The following is a 24,733-nucleotide window of genomic DNA, read 5'->3' as shown; positions in this document are numbered from 1 at the left end:
CTTAGGATTATATAGTATTTTTTGTAAAAATAAAATAATGTTAAGGGCAATATAGGAAATGAAAATTACACCATGAGGAAGTTATTTCAAGTTTTGACTTTATATATAGTATAAAAGTATAGATTATTATTATTATTATTATTATTATTATTATAATAATAATAATAATAATAATAATAATAATAAAAAAGTCTATTCGATAAAACTAGCTTATTAGTAATTAACTTGTAGTTTTGAAGTTAGTTGTATACTTATAAGTGTGTATATAGCTTATTAGACTATAATTATTTTGTAAAATTAGCTTTATGATTAGTTAGAATTCAAAAATGATTAAAACGACATACAATATTTATTTAGTTACTTATTATTGAAATAATTATTAGTTGGAGTAATTAAATATATAAATAATTTAAAATTACAATTTTCTATCTTTTATAGTAATATTTTATTTATAATTAGATATGCAATATTTAATTTATTTAGAAATAAAGTGAGAAAACCAAAATAATAGAGTTTTTTAATTGAAACAAACAACTTGTAATGGCTTTATTAGGTGGTGGTTCAATGTCAACCACTTCTTATCAAATTTGTACCTCGTTGACCATCAATTACTCTTCCATTTTCTTGTGAACTTGTTCTTCTGTTTGCTTCATATCTTGTTGAAACACTACTTTTGGAGTCCATCATTATGATACTTTCTAGAAGTGTCATATTGTTGGATCACAACACCTTCATCGTTTTCAGTCATTACCATAACCCACAAACATGCATTGTTTTGCTTTTCCCCTCAAACTTCTACATAAATGGTGAAGAACAAATACATAACATACACATCTAAGTACTTGGAAGTGACTTACTATAGATATAATTTTCCATAGTTTCTCAAATGGTTTGATGTATCCAAGCCTTACTTTTGGTAATCAATTAGGCACATATATTATAGTCTTCATGCATATATATCATTTTTTTCAACAACTTCATTTTGTTGTGATATGTAATACTACGTTAATTTTTTTCGTATATTGTCTCCCTTAAAATGATGTATAATTTTTTTCGTATATACCAAACACACGATTAAATGGACACTTTTTATCCTCCTCCATTCCGCATTTTGGTTTGTACTACCAACAATATTTCAACATTTTGGTAATCTTTTTTGAGTTGTGTGGTTGTCCTTCTCAACAAATGTGACTCTCAAAATCGAACATTTGACATTTTAGTTTTTCTAGGATCTAGTAGAAACTTATATCACTAGACCAACACCTTGTTGGTGGCTTTCAATATTATAAAGTTAGACATTTTGTCGTAATGTAATTTTGGAGTTAGGATCCCTCGATTAATGGAGAGACAATTGCTTCAAAAAACAAAGGAAAATGCAACTTACAATAACACCTTTATCCTTTTCATTACAATGTAATTACACTTTTGCCACTAAAAATAATTGCAAAAAAAAAATGTAGTTGCAATCCTTGTTAGTAATTTTGAAGGGAAAAAAAATGGTTAATGAGATAATTAGGGGGAAGAGAATTAAAGAAAAAATATTTGATTGAAAGATATTCGGGAATGAGATAGTGAAGTTTTAAGGAATGAATAAATGAGACGATTATGATTACGATTACGATTATGATTATGATTATTAAATTGAGAATGAATGAATTGGACATAGAAGAAAATAAGAAGAAGAGTGAGAGAGTAGTGGCAGTTGATTGGTGGTTATCCGTTAATTTCTCTATTTTCTGTTTCTCACGTCATTGCATGCATGCATGCAACAACAACAACAATATCTACATCATTCTTTTTCTTCTTCTTCTTTCTTTTTCTTCCTTTGGGGTTTGAGTTTCAGAATTTTCTCATCCTTATTATCATTATTACAACACTACTATCATCACAACCTTCATTCATTCCTCATTCCCCATTGGGGGGAGAGGGAAAAGGAAGAAGAAGAAGAAGTTAATAATAATAATAATAATAATGTAACAATCATCAATGCTATTATTATTATTATTGTTTGAGTTATCTTATTCTGAATCACTTATTCTTTTTCCCCTTATCTAGCCTCAAATGGAACACCATCATCACCCCCTTAAGGATAAAAGGAATGTTGAGAAAAGTGTTGAATTCCATGATCATAATTCCAGACTTATTTACATCAATGACCCTAACAAAACCAATGCAAATTACAACTTCACAGGTAATCAAATCCGAACAAGCAGATACACTCTCCTCACTTTCTTCCCAACCAATCTCTTCTACCAGTTTCACCGCCTTGCTTATCTCTACTTCCTTGTTATCTGTGTCCTCAACCAGCTTCCTCCACTCGCTGTTTTCGGTCGAACTGCCTCCCTTTTCCCTCTTTTGATTGTTCTCTCTGTCACAGCTATCAAGGATGCTTACGAAGATTTACGTAGACATAGATCCGATCGCAACGAGAATAACCGCCAGGCCCATGTCCTTAACTCTTCTCACTTTCAATTCAAGGCATGGCAAAACATACAAGCTGGTGATGTTGTTCAAATCTATGCTGATGATATGATTCCAGCCGATATCGTCTTACTAGGGACTAGTAATCAAACTGGAATTGCATACATTCAGACCATGAATTTAGATGGTGAATCAAATTTGAAGACTAGGTATGCTAGGCATGAAACAGCTTCTGTCATATCTCAACAGCATTGTCCTGTCTCTGGAGTTATTAGGTGCGAACACCCGAATCGAAATATCTATGAATTCACAGCTAACATGGAGTTCAATGGCCATAAGTTTCCACTTAACCACTCCTACATTGTTCTCCGTGGTTGCATACTTAAGAACACGGATTGGATAGTTGGTGTTGTGGTGTATGCAGGACAGGAAACAAAGGCAATGCTGAACAGCGCCGCTTCGCCTTCGAAAAGAAGCAAACTTGAGAGTTACATGAATAGAGAGACATTTTTTTTGTCTGGTTTTCTTTTTGTAATGTGTTCGGTCGTGGCCTTAGGTATGGGTCTATGGCTGCTACACCACAAGGACGAGCTTGATACTCTGCCTTACTATAGAAAAAGATACATGAACAACGGGCCGGATTATGGAAAGATGTATAAATATTATGGGATACCAATGGAAACATTCTTCTCCTTTTTGAGTTCAATTATAGTCTTCCAGATAATGATTCCAATATCTCTTTACATTACAATGGAGTTGGTTCGTTTGGGTCAGTCATACTTTATGATTGAAGACAAGGATATGTATGATGCTAGCTCTGGGTCAAGGTTCCAGTGTAGATCATTGAATATAAATGAAGACTTGGGTCAGATACGCTACGTGTTTTCGGACAAGACTGGAACACTAACAGAAAACAAAATGGAATTTCAAAGAGCTAGTATACATGGCAAGAGTTATGGTAGCTCCTTGCTTATGGCTGATAATAAGAATACAGGTATTTATGATCTTGCTTTCTTATGGAAGTTGTACAAATTCACTACTTTGGATTGACTTGGTTTATGATAATGAGTGTTTTATAGGACAATTTGAAGAAGAAGAAGACCTTCATTTTACTAGCAAAAGTTCCGCTTTATACAACGAAATCTTTGTGATTTTCAATAATTTTTCAGTTATAAAATCTATAGTTATATATCCTGATCCTAGTCTTGGTTACATGAGTTCTATCTCATCAGCAGAATTCATGCATTGACAAATAAGGTTGTGATGTATTGACAAATTTGTTGGTGCATGCATATCTCAAGACATTTTGTGCAATGTTTTGCAGCATCGACTACTAGTGGTAAAAAGAGATGGAAGCTCGAATCTGAAATTCCCGTTGATTCTGAACTAATGACATTGTTGCAAAAAGACTCAAATGGAGATGAAAGAGTTGCTGCTCACGAGTTTTTCCTTACATTGGCTGCTTGTAATACTGTGGTCCCTATTCTAAGTGGCAGTAAGTTTTCGAGTTGCCGAGCAAGTGAATCAAATGAAGATGTAGAAAGTATTGATTACCAAGGAGAATCTCCTGATGAACAAGCTCTAGTTTCTGCAGCCGCTGCATATGGATATACTCTCTTCGAGCGTACATCTGGACATATTGTTATTGATGCCAATGGTGACAAACTCAGGTAAAGGGTGACTGCTTTATAGTAGGAGATTACATGTTTTACCTTTTTCAATAATATCATGATTTTATCTTTAATTAATTTGAATTTTATAGTCTAGTGATTTTCTAGTGCAATGTTTTACTCTGTCTATGCAGGCTTATATCTAGACTATTTCTATGTGCATTACAGGTTAGATGTGTTGGGCCTGCACGAGTTTGATAGTGTGCGAAAGAGAATGTCTATCGTTGTTCGATTTCCTAACAATGTTGTAAAGGTGTTGGTTAAAGGCGCTGATACTCCAATTTTTAGCATTCTAGAAAACATAAATGCAAGTAACAATAGCATACAACATGCAACTCAGACTCACTTGAGTGAATACTCTTCGGAAGGTTTACGTACTCTTGTAGTTGCTTCCAGGGATCTTTCAGATGTAGAACTTGATGAGTGGCAAAGCATGTACCAAGTTGCAAGCACTTCATTGACTGACCGAACTGCGAAATTCCGTCGAACAGCAGCCCTTGTAGAATGCAACTTAAAGCTACTTGGAGCAACTGCAATCGAGGACAGGCTGCAAGAGGGTGTACCTGAAACAATCGAGTCTCTACGCCAAGCTGGAATCAAGGTCTGGGTTCTTACAGGTGATAAGCAAGAGACCGCAATTTCAATAGGCCTTTCCTGCAAACTTCTCTGTGCAGATATGCATCAGATTATTATAAATGGAAAGTCAGAGGCTGAATGCAAAAATCTCTTGGCTGATGCTAAAGCCAAATATGGTGTGAAATCTTCAAGTGGAGGAGGACATCAGAATATGAAGCACAAAACCAATACTAGACATAATGGTCATGACATTAAAAATGATACTAAGTCATTGAGTACACCCAAGTGGAATCCAATAAAAGAAGAAGAATCTAATGCTTCATTGGCACTCATAATCGACGGAACCAGTTTGGTTTATATTCTAGAAAAGGAACTGGAGTTAGAGGTAAGCTTGTCCTTTTCTCAATTGAAGTTTTTGTCTGATTTTCTTTTTGGAATCATAAACCTTGTTGTTTGTGAGTTATTTTAGGTGCATATAAAATTGATTTAGATTGGAATTGTTAAATTGAACTCCATGGTAAATATTTGATGTTCCCTTTCAACAGCTTTTCGACCTTGCAACTTCGTGTAGGGTTGTGCTATGCTGCCGCGTTGCACCTTTGCAAAAAGCAGGCATTGTCGATCTAATAAAGAGCCACACTGATGACATGACATTAGCTATAGGTGATGGTAAGTCATTGTTGATTTGTTGCACTTTTAAACTTGTAAATTAAGATAAGATATGATGTGAACTTATGATTTCTCTGTCTCTTATTTAATATGGACAGGGGCCAATGATGTGTCGATGATCCAAACGGCCGATGTTGGTATTGGAATATGTGGGCAGGAAGGGCGCCAAGCAGTAATGGCCTCAGATTTTTCAATGGGTCAATTTCGGTTCTTGAAAAAATTACTTCTGGTTCATGGCCACTGGAATTATCAGCGCATCGGCTATTTGGTTCTCTACAACTTCTACCGTAACGCTGTCTTTGTGTTGATGTTATTCTGGTATGTATTGTTTTCTTTGGATATTGCAGGCTCACTTCCACTGTTTTGTTTGATGGAGTTCAAAGATCTTATTTTTCTTCTAGTTGTATGCCATCCTTGTTAAAATTCTTAATATGCAGGGTGTATCACCAATTTTTGGGCTAAATGGTTGAATCTTCTGGATTTCTATAATAATTGAAAGCTTCATAAGATTTTACTGATTTTTAATGCATTGTTTCCTTGTTTGTAGGTATATATTATGTACAGCTTTTTCTACAACTTCTGCACTAACAGATTGGAGTAGTGTATTATATTCTGTGATATACACATCTATACCTACTGTCATTGTTGGTACTCTAGACAAAGATTTGAGTCATAGTACACTCTTTGAGTATCCAAAACTATATGGCGCGGGTCATCGGCACGAGGCTTATAATTTGCAATTATTTTGGATCACAATGGTTGACATGCTATGGCAGAGTCTTGTACTCTATTATGTTCCTATATTCACCTATAAGGACAGCTCAATTGATATATGGAGCATGGGTAGTTTGTGGACAATTTCAGTTGTTATCCTTGTAAATGTGCACCTAGCTATGGACATTAAGAATTGGGTGTTAATTATTCATGTTGCTGTTTGGGGATCAATAACTATTGCATATGGTTGCATGGTGGTATTGGATTCTATACCCATCTTTCCCAATTACTGGTTAGTCACATTTGTGTCTTGGTATAAGTATTTTTGTTTCTTGTCACAGTGATCGTATCACCTGATGCGGTCGCAATATTACTAATGTGGGTCAAATGATTTCAGGACTATTTATCATCTAGCAAGGTCTCCTACATATTGGATAACGATTTTGCTTATAACAATCGTGGCGTTGCTCCCTCGGTTTATTTGTAAAGCTGTTAAACAAACATTTTGGCCTTCGGATATCGAGATTGCTAGAGAAGCTGAGGCAATGAGAAGTAAACAAAAAGATGATCTACAATGAAGGCAAGAAAGTTGAAGTTAAGTTGTGTTATTGTGTTGTAGAAAGTTGAGAAATCTCATTTGAAAAGGGTCCTTGTGTGTGTCCATGGCATTGCATTGCATTCAGATGAGTAGCTGAAGCAGATTGCAGAAATGCATGCATGCATGCATGGTACATAGTGAGTGATGAAGGTGTAATAAAGGAGAAGGATCAAATAAGAGGGTGAGAGAGGGATCCTCCAACAAAATATTATTTATGGGAAAATTTTGACAAGTTGGGTTTTGGTCTTAAGAGGTGTTTGTTTCAGAATTTACATAGTAACCAAATGTACAATAGTTCTGTATAAATCAGTCTTCTATTATCCCCCTACAACAAAATGAAGTGAATTGTTTCTGGATCAAAGATAAAATCAGAGTAATTTTCACAATCCCATAGTCCTTTCATCAACAATAAATATAACATGCTATAATATAAAAACATGCTACATCTTTCTACTTGGTTATATGTGTATTTGCATTTAGAGTTATAACTTCATTATATCACTGGAAATACTCTACAAAATCATTGGAAGTAAAATTTCTAATGTGTCATTTGAAACAGGATTGGTAATATTTTATGAGCAAAACTAATTGTGTATTAAGAAAAGGGTGACAGAAAATGAGAAGAGGCAATAGAATTGTGAGGTATATATTCAACAAGAATGGTATATTCCATGCCAAAACTTGATATGATTAGGAAAGTATTGTTCTATTTCATGTTAATAATGTATGTACCACCATCGTGAGGAACTAGACTATATTGAACGACTCTAATTTACGGTATTAATCAAGTGAGGGTTGTACTATTTTGAACCGGAGAAATTTCGGTTTGACTGTGTTAATCTCAATTAAACCAGATTAATCGGGAAGTAAACTAAACGGTTCACTTAAAAATTAAAAAAATGGAACATTACTCTAATATTTTGTTTTACTCCTGTCCAAAAAAATATGAAGATATATTACTTCAATACAATTATACATGATTATTAATTATATAAAATTTTACATTTATATATAATTATATATTTATAGATAAAAATTATTAATTATATATGAAATTATCTGATTAGACCAAACGGTTTAACCGTTTAAACCTGTTAAATATAATACGACACATCTTCCGGTATGAACCTAGATTTGACAAAATTGCTACGTAAAATAACTTATTAAAAACACATTAGTCAATCTTTAATATCTATATCTATACTATATATAAAGGCAAAACATGGTGTAACTTCCACCATGGTGTAATTTCTATTTCCTATTTTGTCCTTCACATTATTTAATTTTTACAAAAAGACCATATAATCATAAATAAACATCACCAACACATTAATTAAATATATCTTTCACATTAAATTGAATATTATCACAAAATACATAAAAATTATAACAAATACATTCTAATTTTAAAAATAAAATATATAAAAATTGAATACGTAGTACCATGTAATACTGGCAGGCACGAAAGTGTATATATAAAACAAAAAGATGTTAAAGTTGTGAAAGGGGAAAAACATGCAACAGTGGCTCCATAATGGTTAAATATGATACCTTAAACGCTTGAAATGTTATAAGAATGTTAGTTTTATTGATTGATATTGATGTCTATAAATAGTGCATAATCTTGGTTAGTTGTAGAACTGAATGTAACTAAATACATACACGTCCACCCCATTGTCCATTTCTTTCGATACCTTTTATTCTTCTCTCTTCTTATACGCATCACAAATCTTCATCAACCACAAAAACAACCCTTTTTCCTTATTTTTTCATTTCCATACTCTGTGTTTCCATCTACAGCGTATATACATACATTATACAAAAGCTATAAGCTATAAGCTCTTAATCTAATGAGGAAAAAGCTAACTTTTTTGTGGTGTATTTGGATTTTGCTATGTGGGTCTTGCATGGGAAGGTTTGTAGTGGAGAAAAATAATTTAAAAATCACTTCTCCAAAATCATTGAGAGGTATATATAACTGTGCAATTGGGAATTTTGGAGTGCCAAAATATGGAGGAACCATGATTGGTTCTGTGGTGTACCCAAGAGTGAATCAGAATGGATGTAAGAATTTTGATGGTTCCTTTACTTCCAAGCCTGGAAGCTTCCCTACCTTTGTTCTTGTTGATCGAGGAGGTCACCTACACTTTACTCCTTCCTTTCACACTCTTCAATGTTTTAATATTTTTCATGAATGATGTCACGGGTTTAAATCTTGGAATGTAAAGTTGCATACATCTATTTTCTCAGACTAGAGTCTCGTGCACTAAATCGACATTTTTTATTAGTATCTAGAATTCACTTTGGATTCACAATATTTAAGGTAGTAGCATTTTAGTAAACATGTTAAAATGTAGAACCAAAGAGAACACAATAAAACATTCTCATGTTAGAAGTTTGATCCTCTATAATGCTACCATCACCTCCAATGCAAGTGGAAAAAGAGTTAGTTTAGTTTCTTTCTTATGCTAATTTAGAAAATTGTGGTACTTCTTTCATCACTATATTCTATGGTTATTTGTAACACAATGCTGATGATATTATTGGTTTCTAGAAACATCATCCCTATAAGAAATGCTAAACTTTTATATTTAACATGATTTAGTCTAAACAGTACACCATAGATTGCCTCTTAAATTCTGCAAATCCTCTTAGTTTAAGCTGTAACACCCTGATGATATAATATGCTGATACAAATATCCATGTAAGAATGCTAAAGGCTGTAAAGTTTCATATTTTGGTAGATTGCTTCTTCACTTTAAAGGCATGGAATGCACAGAATGGTGGAGCAGCAGCTATTCTTGTAGCAGATGACAGGGCAGAACCATTGATTACAATGGACTCTCCTGAAGAAGGGAACGGTTCAAATAACGATGATTACGTTGAAAAGATTAGCATCCCTTCTGCTCTTATCAGCATGGCACTTGGTGATAGCATCAAGACGGCTCTCTCAAATGGAGATATGGTTAATGTAAATCTTGACTGGAGAGAGGCACTTCCACACCCTGATGATAGAGTTGAATATGAATTATGGAGTAATAGTAATGACGAGTGTGGACCAAAGTGTGAGAATTTAATTAACTTTGTCAAGAGTTTTAAAGGTGCAGCTCAGTTACTAGAGCAGAAAGGGTTCACTCAGTTTACACCTCACTATATAACTTGGTATTGTCCAGAAGCATTTATCTTGAGCAAACAGTGCAAGTCTCAGTGCATAAACAACGGGAGGTACTGTGCACCAGATCCTGAGCAAGATTTCAGTAGAGGGTATGATGGAAAAGATGTTGTTATTCAAAATTTGAGGCAAGCTTGCTTTTTTAAAGTTGCAAATGAAAGCGGAAAACCTTGGCAATGGTGGGACTATGTGACCGATTTCTCAATCAGGTGCCCAATGAGAGAGAACAAGTTCACTGAAGATTGCTCAGATCAAGTCATTAAATCTCTTGGTATGTTGGAGTATTGAACATTTCATGTTTCCTTGCATATCTTTACTCATTATTAGTTCAGTTTTCTACTCATTGCTTTAAGGAGTATCACTATTCTTGTCACAACAAGCTTATATATGCTTTTTCATTCTTTCCTTGTTTACTTTTCAGGTCTTGATTTGAAGAAGGTTACAGATTGTGTTGGGGATACTCATGCTAATGTTGATAATCCTATTCTTAAGGGTGAACAGGATGCACAGGTTAGTCTTCCAAACATGTTAGTCTTAAATTGCTGTTTCGGTTTCGGTGATGCTGTTGCGCTGACCATATGTTTACCGCATCAAGTAATCTTCCAAAAGGAAAATTTGTATGGTAGTTTTGGGGGGTTTGTTCTTTAACTAGTTCATTATGTGGTTTTAATGATTATAAATATTAAGTTTTGTTCCAATTATGGTTTCAGATTGGCAAAGGCGATCGCGGTGATATTACTATACTACCAACTATTGTTATAAACAACAGACAGTATAGAGGTTTGAGACAACCTTTTCGGATATCTTCATGTTTTTTTTATAACTTTGTCTTTAATTGCATACTATACTTCTGATTCTTAAAAATGCTTTATAGGTAAGTTGTCAAAAGCAGCAGTCCTCAAGGCACTCTGTGCATCATTCCAAGAAACCACTGAGCCATCAATTTGTTTAACTCCAGGTCCTTATTTCACTTCCTTTCAAATTCTTCTGTGATTCAAATCTTTGCATCATTAGTTATTTGAGTCTTTTACAAGTAGTCCTTGGCTCAAATGGTAACGTGTGATGCCAATGTATATTTGTCTTTCTTCTATGTTGTACCGATACTTCAAAATAGTTGTCGTACTAATACTATCCAGATGTATTGTATTGAGTATTTTGATACTTTTCAAATGTTTTTCATATATCTCTTTCAATTTTCTTGTGAATTGTTCTGTATCCATGTTGCGCTATATGCACGTCTTATATCTACATTCGTGCTTCCTAGTCATTCCTTATTTTGTACAAAAGAATTAATGCATACGTCTTTGATCACTCTTTGCAGACATGGAAACAAATGAGTGTTTGCAAAACAATGGTGGGTGTTGGCAGGACAAATCTGCTAACATTACTGCATGCAGGGTATTTAGTTATTTGAATCGAATCTTGCACATTTTCGTGAAATGTTTATATTACTTTCTTTTAATTCATATAGGGTCTGGCTCTTCTGACTTCAATCATCTTCATGTTTCTTTTTACCAATTATAGGACACTTTCAGAGGAAGAGTTTGTGAGTGTCCTATTGTACAAAATGTGAAGTTTGCTGGTGATGGATATACTCACTGTGAAGGTAAACTAGTTTCCTGAATTCCGATAAATGGTAATTTCTCCATGCTATGTATGAGATTAAATCATCTTAACACATGTGAATTTGTTAACAGCAACGGGAGCCTTGAGATGTGCAGTCAACAATGGAGGCTGTTGGAAGGGAGCCCAAGGTGGGAGGGCTTACTCGGCTTGTATCGTAAGTAATCATTTGTATCGCCTTCTACACGCTCTTACTTAATACGCTTCTTTCTTAGACGTTAAGGTGTCCTATGTTTCCTTGATCATGCAGGATGATCACACAAAAGGTTGTAAATGTCCACCAGGATTTAGGGGTGATGGAGTCCACTCATGTGAAGGTACATAGTTGAACTAATCATTCCACTATCTAATGAATCACAAATACATGAAAGATAGCTACTTTTTTCCTCAGTGAAGAGATCATAGAATAGCGATTAATTATCCTAGTCCTTATGTTGTAGACATTGATGAATGCAAAGAGAAATCGGCATGCCAGTGCCCAGAGTGCAATTGCAAAAACACATGGGGGAGTTATGAATGCAAATGCAATGGTGGTTTGTACTATGCAAGAGAAAATGACATGTGTATTGGTGAGCCACTTCATCCTATATATATAGTTTCTTAAGGGTTATAAATTTTGTACTAATTAACTTTTGTGTTATGTTACAAAATGAAGGTAAATATAGTGCTTCAGCCGGCAGTGGCGGTAGTAGCTTCGTTTGGATGTTTGTTCTGATCTTGGCTGTTGCTGGTGCTGCTGGTTTTGCATTTTACAAGTACAGAATCCAGGTATACCATTCTCCCTCACTTCATCTTTTCTACTTTAACATCATGGCTTTAGCAATTTGTATTAGAAATAAAAGACTCTTATGATTAGAGAGTTAAAAAGGATGAGATTTGATAAAGTGGAATTTAGAGTTGTGGTTGTTTTTTCTAGTAATCCTAAACTGTATATTTATGAATATAATTTTCTGCAGAGATATATGGATTCTGAGATAAGGGCAATAATGGCCCAATACATGCCATTGGATAATCAACCAGAGAATTCCAATCATAATCAACCTCATCATGGTGTCTAGAAGATCTTTGAAAAAAGCTATTTTTATGCAAAAGATTAATCTAAATTTGGATTTTGGAACATCCTCTATAGCTGTTAAAGTTATTAATAAGAAGAGAAACAGTTTTAGCCTGAGGCTTTAGTTAGTTTGAATCATCCTTACACCTTGTGAAACCTTTTCTTTCTCATTATTTTGTTCTCTTTTTTCTTCCCTCAAAGTGGATGGTTTTTTCCTTTGCCATTGCAAATTTTAACTCAAAGTGCTTCTACCATTATGCTCTGCCATATCTATATAGAATGGAAGTCATGTCCCATAATTTGGTACATTCATATTTGTTATGGACATAAACATTTTAAGGTCTTACATAAAAACTTATAATGAATATTGATGAATAATTAAGCTTTAGTCAAGTTCATGCATTAGTAGATTCATGTATCTAGGATTGCCTTGTAATTATGACATGTATTTATTAGAATGTGTATATAAATACCACAGTAAATGATAGAAAGCACTTATCAGCATTATTCATATAAATAATATAACACATTCTAGTAGATTAAGAAGAATAATCAAGAGGACCATATGGTTCAAATAACTCAGCAAAGAACCCATTTTTTCTTTTTGGATTCCACCCCATGTCCTTGCATAATTGGTCATTGTACCATATATGCAAAACAGCTATGCATGACTTTCTATAGTTTTGTCTTGAGTATTTCTTCATATATTCATCCCATTCCTTCACATCTTTCACCATTTCCTTAATGTTTGGAAGTTGAAATGTACCATCTAATAACTCTGCAACCCAACGACTCTTCATCTCAGAGGTAAAAAGATTAGTAAAACTTTCTGAGTAACCAATCACTGCAAGTTGTGGAATATGAGGATGAATGCAATCCCTGATTCACAATCACAAATAAGATCAATAAAGAAATGTTTCAAAGTTTTATATAACTATATTGCAATGTAGAGAGAGCCTCTTTCCTTACCTATATAGTGGAACTATTTCATTTGAAGATCCATATATAAGGTTTTGGAAAGTGGAAGAAACAAATATATCTTTGAGCTTCTTATCACCTCTGAAACCAGTAGCTAATATTACCAAATCAGTGTTTAGAGAAGAAGCTTCTTCTTCTTCTTCTTCATCAATCAAAATACCATCTTTGCAAAAACAAAACCTTGGTGCTTTCTTCAATATGATACTTCCTTCTTCCACCTTGTCATAGAATTTCTCAGGCACTAATGCCACTGTACAAGAACTAATATCTTGATGAAAACTACATTCTGGTACCATGCCAAACTTTTTCAACTTAAGCTTCCTTTTTATATAGCTTTCAACAAATTTAGAAAATGCCCATCTCTGTTTAGGATCACATCAACACAAAAAATATAATTTTTCATTATAACTAAGAGCATGAACAGAATATATATAGTAAAAGAAGTTGATATATATATATATATATATACCAAAGGAGTAAGAAGAATAGCAATGAGACAAAGGAAGAAGGTTTGATTAGGCTTATGAACCATAAGTTCTGAAAAACGGTTTAGATAAAAATAAGCTAGAGGTATGCCCCATGGAAGAAAATCAGGAATGTTCCAATGTTTTGTCTTGTATAGCACTCTGCATGGATATTTAGTCCCTGCAATGCATTCATTTCATATTAGCACACTCACTTCAATTCAATTATATAAAACTTGGTTTGTTGGTTTACCATTTAGTGTTGAGCACTCCATTGCAACTTCTAGAGCAGATTTCTGAAATCCAACAATGGTGACTTGTTTCCCTTTCACTAACTCAGTTGCACTTTGAGCATTCAATAAGGCATAGTCCATAGAATGTATCACCTTTCCTCCAAACACTTCTGGTCCTCTATTTATAGGAAATTCTGGAATGTTTGGCACATCACTAAAACGACCTATGCAAAGAATAACAAAATCTACTGTGTACACCTGCATGCACATAAATGAAAAGTGGTTATCTTCATTGAAACACAATTCGAGAATCGCAATTGGTGGTTCTTTTGCGAATTGGTTCCCTGTAAAAAACGAATCAGATTTTCATGTGCAGTTTTAGTAAAAGAAAAGAAGTATAATTAGTAATATATACTTACCTACATGAATAAGTTGCAACAAATAAGAAACAATTTTATCCGTGAAACAAAATTTGATTCGAACTTACAAGAAGCAGCACTACAAACAACTGTATAGGAGACTATAAAAACTCTACCGAATATACTCCTAACACACCAGAATTTGACAAATAATGTACCACGTACTAAGTACCTCACTCGTGCTAAAGAGAATCCTAACTTGTGTGTACTATATGAACATGTTTTGAAAATAAGAATAAACATCACCTGAGTTGAATTGTTGTCATTATTTTTGACTGAAAGAGTCCATTTTCCATAAGAATTAACATCACCTTGATACTCAATCCCTTGGACTTTGGTGTTGAATTTGATATACTTAAGAAGGTCAAAATGGTTTGCATAAGCTGTAATATAATCAAGAACATCTTGTTGTGTTGGAAAATGAGTAGTTACATAAGATGGCCAAGGAAAATCTGAGAACTGAAAAAATTGTTTTGGAGTTTGGAGTTGAGTGGATTCCAATGTTTTGGTCCATAATCCTCCAATGTTGTGTTTGGTTTCAAAAACAATAGGATTGAAACCCTTTGCTTTGATATATTTGCATGCAAGGAGGCCACTGATACCTGCACCTATGATACCAACTTCTTTCTGCATTGCTCAAACACTAACACAGAGATAAGTGTAGAGTTAAGGATACAATATTCTTCTTAAATAACTACACTATAGTAATATTTTTATATTTGAAAGATTATATAATATCTTGTAATAATGTCTGAAAAGTAGTTGGTCCCATCATAGATATCAATCTTTACTTTTTCAAGTTTGTTGTCATGATATATATAATAATGCATTTTCAATTATTGTGTGGAAAACATCAAATATGTATACCATATATTATGTACTACTTTTGTGTTAAAATATGGGGTTTGTTAGAATGTAATATCATAACTCATTTTATCCTTCAACTAATGTCATTCAATTAATTTTATAAGTATTCATTTTAATTTTAGAAACATTTTTTATAGATTCAATTATTTGGCATTAGATTAAGAAAGTTGATGAACAACTACACATAGTGTTTGGCTATAATGATTGTATTTAATTAATGGTGAGTGGTAAAGAGATAGGAAATAGTTTCATTACAAATATTGTTGTTTATAATGTGTTAGTTAAACATTAAATATTGCAATGATAGTGCCAACTTTGTTTGGAAATGTGTTACATTACATGCTTATATTATTAGTACCTGCGTAGATGATACAAAAATCAAAATATGGTATATTTTATTGAAAATATGTAAATTATTTCTTAACATAAAATAATATCTCCCTTTTATATATATTTTTATCTTAGCAAAAGGTGGAAAACATTTACATAGTTTGGTGTTGAAAGTGGTTCAGATACTAAGTTTCTAATTTCAGTTATTTATTTATCTAAACAGACGGTTGTAAATACATGCTTTGTTTATATGGTGCACCCTATCCTCTTTTTTTTGGTACTACCAATAATATTTTCTCACTTTTTTGGGTAAAAAACTAATCCATTTCAGGGTGTGTGGCTGCCCCTCCCAACAAGTATCGTTATCAGGAATCGAACCATTAACTTTTTGGTCGTTATTAGGATCATGCAGGGCCTTAGTGTACCCTATCATCTGATTCAGGAATTTGTTAAAAATAATGTACCAACCATAAAAATGTAAAAATAGATGTTCTTTGTATCATCTTACATTACAAATCCATTAATATGCAATACAAATAGTTTCAACACCAGCAGAAAGGTTTAGAGGTTTAGAATGTATGAAAATAGTTCCATTCATAAACAAAAAACAAAGTTAGACCCAACCAGAGACCATACTCTCATCAACTGGTTTAGGACCACCACATGATCTCGACACTGATTCAAACAGTTTTTCAATCTCAGGAGCACATCTTATGAAACTCCTATTCCAGAAATTGTACCTAGGATTCTGCAAAATTAATATAAGAAATAATAAGAGATTATGTCAAATTCTAAGATACCAATAAGAAAAAGTTTGTAGCAATAAAAGAATATACCTTGATAAGCTCAATGAAAGTAATGAGGAGGCCCCATGGATGAGGTCTATTCACAATTAGTCTCTCTAACAACACTCTTGTAATCTGTTCTTGGATTATTTCCTGCCATATCATCACACAAATATACACTTACATAACATGCAAATATATGGCTTTTCACCCTTTTTCTTAGTAAAAACTTCACCAAACAGACATGCATGTGTCACAACTGTCTTTTCTTAAAAAGTGCCAATTTTGTGGAACAAAAATTTAAACACACGGCTCGTCCTACACAAGACAGTTGGAAATAGAAATACAAACATAAAAACTTGTCAGAAGTTGGAAAATACCTGGTTTGATTCTGCAAACAAGTACAGAAGGATGAAGGAAAAGTAGTGTGTATGTGTATTTGGGTAACGGAGTTGGTTGGCAACCGCATTTAGGAAAAGGTAGCGCCCTTCCGTGTCCAAGTCCATAATCAGTGTCTGGAAAATATCCAATGCAGCACCGACAGAAAATACAGCCAATGGGAAAGCATTTGCTGCTGATTGTGCATGTGGAGTTCGGCCCTGCAGTTGCTGGATTGCCTGTGTGAATAAATCAAAATATGAATCACTAGAAAGTTGCTCATTAAAGATAGAAGCCATATCCCCGAGTCCCCCTTTTGTGATTATGCATGCTTCCTAGTTTTACAGTTGTAAAAAAACTAATTTTTATTACAGTACAAGTACAGAAAATGTTAGTGTTAGAAAGCAAGCTGGTAATCAAGTTATCATAATAAGAAAGTTCTATAAGATCCAGTTACTCTTCTTTCTCTTCTCTCCTCACTTCAGTTCGATTTCTTACAGTTAGTAGTCCGTATAATAGAGCTACTAAGTTTGACATATCCGCTCCTTCACATGCTACCACACATACATTTAGAAAGATACTTGAGCATTATTTAGAATTTTAGATCACTGACAATAGTCTAAAGTTTAAAATGAAGATGACAGCATTATCTTCTTAATGGTCCACAATTAACATGCTTGGGACAAAAAAATGAGTAACTTTGACACGTTAATCTGAAAGATTGAGCTTTTGTCAATAACATGTGGTTATTGACTCCTTGATGCAGACAAAAATATAAGAGTTTAAGTTTTTCAACTTTACGGTACCTGCATTCCAACATAAAGCACAAGAGAGTTGATCAGAGGCACATTGTAACGAGTCCCAGCAGAGGCAGCTTCACTTGGTGAGAGCAGTAGCTTCTCCTTCAGTTCAGACAAAAATGGAGAATTCTGCTGCCTTGTCTGCAGGAATATTCATTGAACAATTATAAATTAAATATAAATAGAACTGAATATAGAAACAAATAAAGAATATTTTAGTAAACAAATAAAAGTCGGAAAATATTAACCAAAAACTATTCATAAAGTATAGCAATTACTACATGTAAGGAAGCGCATAAATGCAATAAGCGTAATCATTAGTTTATATGATAACAAAAACAAACCAGCAATTAATCACAAACTAAATAAAAAGGGCCGGGAGGGGGGTACCTTAAGGTATTCATCTACATCAGCCTTCATCTGCTTTGCTTTAAGTGCAGCATCAACCTCAGAAAGAATGCGAGGTGATTGAGTTATTTCTTGAAGTAAATCAATCTGCAAAAAGAAACACAAGGAAGCAAGGTCAATATGTCAAATTCATGTTCCTTAACCTCAACAAAAAAATCCAATCAAACACGAGATTCTAAGAGACCTTCAAATTGGGAGTCGATGGATCTGGCAGACGCATACTACGCGGAAAGGCACTTAGAATGATATTTCGCATCTGTATGCAGCTCGGAGGAATAACATCACAAAAGGTAAAGTGATAGTCACATAGGAACTCTGGGAAGTCATGAAGTAGCACCAAGAGCACCCGAAGTGTGCCTTTATAGAGAAGTCGAACAGAGTCTCCAAGTTCAGCATGTCTCAGAAAAGGTTCCATAAATTGGAACAGATCCACAAGCAACCTTTGGATATATGGCCAACCTTTTTGACCATTACCAGTCAACATTTTTGGCATGAAGCTCCTGTGACTTATCAACTCAAGCCATGCAAAACTGAAGGAACATTTCAACACAGCAACAGATCAAATAAGGCACAACAAATAGTACATAATTATCATAGATTTCAGTTTAAAATAAGGATGTATGAACAACTATTCAAGAAACAGAAAACAGAAAGAAAAAAAAAAGACGTCAATTAAAATGGTAAATTCACAAGGAATAATCTGGACTCTGGAGCATGTCAAACAACACTAAAAAGGATTATGTCTGTTCAGAATGGATTTAAAAATGAGAAAAATATAGTCTCGAGCCCCTCTCCAGACTCAATATAATTCTATAGTGACAGTCGCCACACATTAAAACATAATTTCTATGAAGTTAAAATAAAAAGCCAGGTCTACCACTAAAACAAGAATGTTAACCATTGTGCCTGATAAATGCTAAAAGCATTCACAATCTGTTACAAAAATTCCCCTGTAAGAGCCAGCATGATGTAAATCTCTTCACATGTTGAAGAACTCTGGCTGAGGTGCTCAAACAAGGATATATGTAGTAAAAGTTACATGATTTAGCAAGATAAGATCCAAAAAGTGATGTAGAAGAAGTAAATGATCACCACTTCACTATATTCTGATTTTCCAATCTAGAAAGTCTTAATAACGACAGAGCAATAACAGCAAATTCATAGGAACAGAATGCATATACAGTTGACATGCATAGGAGCAGATACTAGTTCATTACTACAGTTCATGTGAAACCTCAATTTAGCCAGACACCAATCGTAACTAGAAAATTCCAAGTCTAACCTGAATCCAGGGACTTTGAGGGGCTGCAAAGCATGAAATGCATTGGCAAAAGCAGTCAAAATCTGCAATAAATGAAGAGTATTAGAAAAACACACATGTCTGTCTTAATATTAATTTCTTGGGTGCTTGTAAGGGGGATGAAAAGTGCAAACAGAATCAGCACATCTGACCAAAACAAACAGCTCAATCACCGGGTTTACCAGTAAAGCATATGCACATGCCTTGGCTGATAAAATTTGACTGAGCTCTAAACTTTAAAACTCACAAAACACGTATTAACAATGCTATTGGGTATATAAGGAACACATAACCAATCTCGCTTCTTTGACATGATTTGTACTTCTTTCTGATATCTTCCCCTTCTCGCATCACCCAATACCATTTTGTTGCTGCTAGTAATTTTTGTTTCATATATTTATTGACACGAAAATATTTGGTATTCCAATTCATGGCAAAACTGTTTTGTCAATGACACTTCTAGATAAATAGATTTTACTTGTAAAATTAGAACGGATTTACAAGTGTAAACTTACAAACTTCACAACTGTAAATACAATTATGATTCAGAACTCACAATTTAGTTCGATAAAAACACTCTTTTGTTTGATAAATAATCTAAATGAGATAATATACGTAAAGATTCAGACTGAAGTCATGAGTCATTTACGTGACCCTGTTAACACATAGTTTTCCATATAACTTTCTTAGTTTTCCACACATCAAAACCAATAGCCATCATCAAAAACAATTTTTTGATCATTCTAGTATAGAAACTAATACCGAAGTAAAGGAATGTGACACACACCTGGAGATTTGCACCATCAGTAACCGGCTCAAGTGAACCAAGATCTACAAGCCAGTTAATGAACAATCTGAAATATGGTCTTGGATTAAAAGACATCTTCTTCTCATCCACATCCTTTAGAATGAATCTGATGGTCACTGACAGAATCTGCCAGAAAGCAATACGAAGTTCTTACACAACATTATAGAAACAATACAGCCATAGATCGAGAGAGACTATACTTGAATTTTAGTTCTTTACATACCTTGGAAAGAAGAAAGACTTTGTTTGATCCCTGTTCCAACAACTAATCAAATCACTACCAAGCTCAAGCATCCCAAAACAAAAAGAAAAGGGAAGTATACAAATAAAAACCTTCAAGATTGAGAAGACAAGCTTCGCATAGACATCAATTGCAAGAAATGACATTGGCTGCAGCTGTTGAGGAGATTGCAATCCTCCTGAATTGATCACCTCAGTGGATAAGCAATGTGCAACAGCAAGTTCCTGAAGAAAAAACAAAAGAGCTTAGATCAACAATCAGGAAAACGCAATCTGTTTCACATCAGTATTAATGAGTAATTTGAGTGAGGAAAGAAATGCCACCATCAACAGCCGTAAAAAGCGATCTGTTAAATCATCCCCCTTAAGCAAACCATTTTGATGCAACTGTAAGATGAAGTGGGAAGAAGCTGTATCATTGGCACCAGGAAGTTCACATATCCTATACCATTCTGTGAACGACATGGAAACCTACAACACATGTGCACAATAAGTAATCATTACAAGTTCCAAATTCTTTTAACTTCACAGAATATGGAACTCATGCATGCATTTCATTCTATACAAAGGTTAAACTTCATATAAAAGAGGTCAGCATTAAAACATAGTTATGCTTTTGAGAACAACTTTAAGGTGCAATTAGCTCAAACTCTTGCATATGCATAATTGCATATACGTGAATAATTCTACTCAGTAAAGTGGCACTACAGCATGAATACACATCAAAAGTACAGCTTGTCTTTTCAGTCCAATTAAAAAGTAATCATGGTTGATATCCTACAAAATCTATCCCAAACATCCATGCAACAGAACATAAGTTTATCTAGAAGTCAAGATACCTGCTCACGGAATCCAGCAGGATCTGGTTCAACAGACTCTACACTGGTTAACTCTTCCCTGTTTGCTACAAGCATACCAGGACCCTGTTTTTGTAGAGGAGAAAGATGTAAAGGAAGTTTCAGAAGTTGAAAACCAGAAAATGTTTGAAACAACAACAGAAGCTGAACCACATAGCATATCTTATGACCTTGTTGTCTCTTGATTGTCTTGCCTTGTCGTCCTTTCCAGCATTACCAGCAGCACTAGCAGTGGGATTCTTAACCATCTCAACCAGTTGTGGTATTGATTCCGGGGATCCAGGCTTTGTAGCAAGCTGCAAAATACAAGATGGTAAAGAACCGGCGGCATAGTAAGAATGCAGAAGCTCATGTGAAGAACTACAAACCTTTGCCAAAGCATCAACGATATTGTGAAGTTCTGAAATAACTTTAGGTTCCTCAATAACCAAGGTCTGAAGAAGAGAGATGGAAAACTCCGTAGCAGCCTCTGCACATTCATCAAGTAGATTTGCATGATTATAATATTATATTAAAAAATGACCAAGGCAATAACCAGTATTTTCATTTGACATACTGTTCCTTCCCCCATCAATAAGCTTTGACATATGACCATTGTACTCTGTAAGATTTAGCAATTCACTGCGGATGAGGCCAACAGTAATATCCTTGTTAAATTTCCTTTCTTCTTCCGAGTACGTTACCTGCAAGAATTATACAAAATGACACAATGGTTTTTAACAAATCATAAACGAACAGATCTAAATGTAACTGTCAGAATAATACATGGCTATGTGATTAGCTCCTCGATTGGTTGAACCCAAAATAAAAATAAGCGATCAGTGTCTCAAACACTGCTAATTGATTAAATCAGAGCAGGTAGGAATATCTTCGAAAAAATTATCCATAGCTTTACATTGTAGACCAGCTTTTTAATCATCAATATTATGAAAGGAGGTGCAATATTTTCTTGTCAGAATATGCAATTTTCATTACAATAGCTTGTAAGTATACAGAATATATCACTATATGTTGAATAATAAGAGTAAGTAATGCAAAATATTATACCCGAACAATATAGAGAAATTTTTAGTTCAACTAAGAAAATTGTGTTTGGTTAAACATACCCAACTAGTAAGCTCTTTGACAGCAAGCTTGCAAACATCACGAATGGCAGTCAGGATCCCGAGATGAGCACCGACATGAATGCTGTTTGATGCATTATCATACAAACCTTTGAAAACCTGTTTAAAACATTAAAAAAATTAATTTTCCAAATAGAAAACAGCTGCATAACTAGTCTTAGATCTTCAACAGAAAGTAGAGTATTAGACATAAAGCATAATATTTTAAGTATGATAGTGCACACCTTTTGAGCCACAGCTATAGCGGTCTCATCTCGAGTGACACATCTGAGTAAGATTTCAGGAACCTCAGAAATGACCTCCTAAACATGTAGAAATGAAATTATTAGGGTAGGAAAAAAAAACCACAGCAGTACTACCAATTCATAATAGGCATATTGGTAAAGGCTATATAACGTAGAAAATGATATAATGTGAACCAAAAACAACATACTTGTATTTCTGCTTCCGTGGAATCATTGTTAACCAAAGCTTCCAACTGAGACCGAATGCATAGGAGGTGTCAATAAACATTTGAAAGAAACTTTAAACGATGGTAGGAAAACAATAGAAAAAATCAAACAATTAATGGCACAGCTAAAATGATCAAACAAAGCTAAAAAGATCAGTAGCAACCTTTTGAACAACAATTTCGTATTTATCCAAGGCATCCCTCGTAGTGAGAGAAGATTCCGAGAAGCTAGATCCAAAACGCTCCACAACACCTGATGAAACCTGGGGTTGGGAAGAAGCTCCAGATTCCTTCCAACAGTTAAAAAGCATATTTAGATACCAATAGCAACACACATCAGGAGCATATGCAGTTGCAATGCTTGTATAAAATTCTTACTTTCACAGCATCAGATGAATCAACTGCATGCAACTCAGGGGTGGAGGCAGTTGAAGGGAATGAGGCAACAGAATCTTTCTCCAAGCTAAGCTGGGAAGAACTGTCAGCAGCTCTATTTTGAATTGAGGAAGCACTAAGGCATACACATATTATAAACAATGTTAGAATCATAGAATTTCAAAGAGTTTGACAGAGTGAATAAAAAACAAGTACCTAAATTGTGAAGCGAGATTAGATTCGGCCATATCATCTACTTGTCGAGAGACCCCCTCATATCCCATGCTTACAGAACCACTGTTGCCAGAGAGATCAGCATTGCCAGATTGAACAGCAGACAAAGAATTTGAGCTCTGGCTAGACTGATTTTGCCAGGGTAGACGAACAAAGTCCTAATATAAATGAACAGCAATTGAACTGTGTAATGTCCTTTCAAGTGATAAATCCCACCAGAAGTCTAAAGATCCGATTAAATACCTCATAGACACGTTGTTGTGAGAGGGACAACTGGCCGGGTTTGGGGCGAAGGTAATCTGGCACACCACCCATGGAACCTTGTGTATACAAGTTTGAATCAAAAAATGTGGAACCCATACCTTCTCGATGCTTCCTTCTCAAAGAAAGTTGTTGACCAATATCTGTATCAATTGTGTTTATTGCCTACAGGAAAACAACTCATAAAATGAAGTCACATAAATAAAACAAATACTTTCAGGATTATAGAAGAACTACATATAAGTATTCTATTTCCTTCCTTGATGGATTTAATTTATGTTTAAATAGTCCCCAAGGTCTAAGATGATGTCAGACAAATGAAGAAGTATTTACTCTCCATTTATAAGAACAAGGGCGACATACAAAATCAGTTTGGTTTTATGCCGCGAAGGTTGACCATGGAGGCTATATACTTGCTATGGCGATTGAAGGAGAAATACCAAAGGGACTTGCACATAGTCCCCAATGATTTGGAGAAGGCGTTTGATAAGGTGGCTAGAGAGGTATTATGAAAATATCTGGAAAAGAAAGGTTTTTGAATTGCCAACATTCGTACATGGATGTGCTTACTAAGCATATCCAAGAATCGGTGCCACAATGCATGCTTTTTAGAGCTGATATGGTCATAGTGGGAGGCTCGACAAAGAAATTAAATGAGAACCAACAAATGTGGAAACAAGTTTTAGAAACACATGACTTTCATATAAGACAAAGTATACGAGTATAAGTTTAGCAAGAGGAGAATAAACCCTTCAATATTGGTCAAGATTGGAGATCATATCAAACCACAAGTTACTAGATTTAAGTATGTTGGGTCAATCATACAAGACAATGGAGAGAAAGTTAGAGTAGCTCCTATTAGAGAAAAGATGTTAAATTGAGCCTTAGGTGGCTTGGATATGTGTGGAGAAGATCTTTAGAAGC

General features: G+C 34.4%; 4 protein-coding genes across 7 annotated transcripts in view; 2 read left to right on the top strand and 2 right to left on the bottom strand.

Moving 5' to 3' along the window:
• Window positions 1,883-6,968, top strand: LOC109362782 (phospholipid-transporting ATPase 1-like). Its single transcript, XM_019608803.1, has 7 exons — window positions 1,883-3,415; window positions 3,746-4,091; window positions 4,260-5,052; window positions 5,213-5,336; window positions 5,435-5,654; window positions 5,884-6,342; window positions 6,448-6,968. Exons 1-7 carry the CDS (start codon window positions 2,062-2,064, stop codon window positions 6,626-6,628), a joined length of 3,477 nt encoding a protein of 1,158 aa, XP_019464348.1. The 5' UTR covers window positions 1,883-2,061; the 3' UTR covers window positions 6,629-6,968.
• Window positions 8,478-12,751, top strand: LOC109362783 (vacuolar-sorting receptor 1-like). The gene is made up of 12 exons (XM_019608804.1): window positions 8,478-8,784; window positions 9,393-10,091; window positions 10,242-10,330; window positions 10,531-10,600; window positions 10,695-10,778; window positions 11,142-11,218; window positions 11,345-11,426; window positions 11,518-11,600; window positions 11,694-11,760; window positions 11,884-12,012; window positions 12,099-12,211; window positions 12,400-12,751. The coding sequence occupies exons 1-12, from the start codon at window positions 8,499-8,501 to the stop codon at window positions 12,499-12,501; spliced, it is 1,881 nt and encodes a 626-aa protein (XP_019464349.1). The 5' UTR covers window positions 8,478-8,498; the 3' UTR covers window positions 12,502-12,751.
• Window positions 12,977-15,256, bottom strand: LOC109362784 (probable flavin-containing monooxygenase 1). Its single transcript, XM_019608805.1, has 5 exons — window positions 14,838-15,256; window positions 14,193-14,430; window positions 13,945-14,120; window positions 13,467-13,837; window positions 12,977-13,376 (listed from the first exon to the last, which is right to left on the bottom strand). Exons 1-5 carry the CDS (start codon window positions 15,222-15,224, stop codon window positions 13,037-13,039), a joined length of 1,512 nt encoding a protein of 503 aa, XP_019464350.1. The 5' UTR covers window positions 15,225-15,256; the 3' UTR covers window positions 12,977-13,036.
• Window positions 16,215-24,733, bottom strand: part of LOC109362321 (CCR4-NOT transcription complex subunit 1) — a 24,206-nt gene continuing 15,687 nt past the window's right edge. For all 4 annotated transcript variants that reach the window (XM_019608035.1, XM_019608036.1, XM_019608037.1 and 1 more), the window contains 22 exons: window positions 23,792-23,974; window positions 23,531-23,706; window positions 23,318-23,450; window positions 23,104-23,229; window positions 22,922-22,966; window positions 22,713-22,790; window positions 22,471-22,587; window positions 21,921-22,047; window positions 21,733-21,833; window positions 21,535-21,660; window positions 21,347-21,430; window positions 20,832-20,978; window positions 20,601-20,732; window positions 20,491-20,520; window positions 20,247-20,393; window positions 19,442-19,503; window positions 18,344-18,689; window positions 18,142-18,246; window positions 17,758-17,892; window positions 16,954-17,190; window positions 16,625-16,726; window positions 16,215-16,536 (listed from right to left, as the gene is read on the bottom strand). In XM_019608035.1, the coding sequence (XP_019463580.1) occupies window positions 16,402-16,536; window positions 16,625-16,726; window positions 16,954-17,190; window positions 17,758-17,892; window positions 18,142-18,246; window positions 18,344-18,689; window positions 19,442-19,503; window positions 20,247-20,393; window positions 20,491-20,520; window positions 20,601-20,732; window positions 20,832-20,978; window positions 21,347-21,430; window positions 21,535-21,660; window positions 21,733-21,833; window positions 21,921-22,047; window positions 22,471-22,587; window positions 22,713-22,790; window positions 22,922-22,966; window positions 23,104-23,229; window positions 23,318-23,450; window positions 23,531-23,706; window positions 23,792-23,974 (2,874 nt within the window). In that variant the 3' untranslated portion in view covers window positions 16,215-16,401. The remainder of the gene's footprint in view (window positions 16,537-16,624; window positions 16,727-16,953; window positions 17,191-17,757; window positions 17,893-18,141; window positions 18,247-18,343; window positions 18,690-19,441; window positions 19,504-20,246; window positions 20,394-20,490; window positions 20,521-20,600; window positions 20,733-20,831; window positions 20,979-21,346; window positions 21,431-21,534; window positions 21,661-21,732; window positions 21,834-21,920; window positions 22,048-22,470; window positions 22,588-22,712; window positions 22,791-22,921; window positions 22,967-23,103; window positions 23,230-23,317; window positions 23,451-23,530; window positions 23,707-23,791; window positions 23,975-24,733) is intronic.

This window comes from Lupinus angustifolius, chromosome LG12, assembly GCF_001865875.1.
Source record: "Lupinus angustifolius cultivar Tanjil chromosome LG12, LupAngTanjil_v1.0, whole genome shotgun sequence".
In the NCBI taxonomy this organism is placed as follows: domain Eukaryota; kingdom Viridiplantae; phylum Streptophyta; class Magnoliopsida; order Fabales; family Fabaceae; genus Lupinus; species Lupinus angustifolius.
Note: the sequence above shows the minus strand (reverse complement) of the source record. Positions and strands in the feature narration are given on the sequence as shown.